General features: G+C 53.5%; 1 protein-coding gene across 1 annotated transcript; it reads left to right on the forward strand.

Annotated features, from left to right (window-relative positions):
• Positions 1-208: 208 nt before the first annotated feature.
• PPTG_22937 (hypothetical protein) lies at positions 209-379 on the forward strand (the record flags this gene model as incomplete). Its single annotated transcript, XM_008907561.1, has 1 exon — positions 209-379. A coding segment is annotated over one exon (171 nt), but the record flags the coding sequence as incomplete, so codon positions are not given.
• Positions 380-477: the final 98 nt, after the last annotated feature.

Here is a 477-nt window from a genome sequence, read left to right on the forward strand (position 1 = left end):
TGACATGTGCCGAGCGTTGGGAGAAGATTTTAGAGCAAAGAGAGTGCAATGAAGGTTGCCTGGACTCTGGGGTGACAGACGAAGACGTATTCGAGGTCCGTATCTCCGGAGACTCGTCAGAGGGCAGCTCAGCAAGTGATGATGACGGCAACGGTGCCAACGAAGATCGGCTGGGCACCCACAGGAACTACAAGATGTAATGAAGGCGATGAGCGTATCAACGTGGGTCCGATCGGTGTGTGGATCGAGACGTGATGAATCGAGTGCAGTGCCTGGTGAGGCTGAGACGGTCTTGGGTGTCAAGCGTCGGAATAGTGACTTCACAGCCTCATATTCAGCGACTAGCGAAACGGAAAGCACGGTGGCCGGTCGGGAGGAAGTACAAGCCTTACAAAAGGAAAAGCATGTAAGAGCGAGTGTTCGCATGGAGTCTCAAGTCGAGGACAGGTTGGCAGAAGACGCAATAACAGAGCTGGA

This window comes from Phytophthora parasitica (assembly GCF_000247585.1).
Source record: "Phytophthora parasitica INRA-310 unplaced genomic scaffold supercont2.26, whole genome shotgun sequence".
Lineage (NCBI taxonomy): Eukaryota > Oomycota > Peronosporomycetes > Peronosporales > Peronosporaceae > Phytophthora > Phytophthora nicotianae.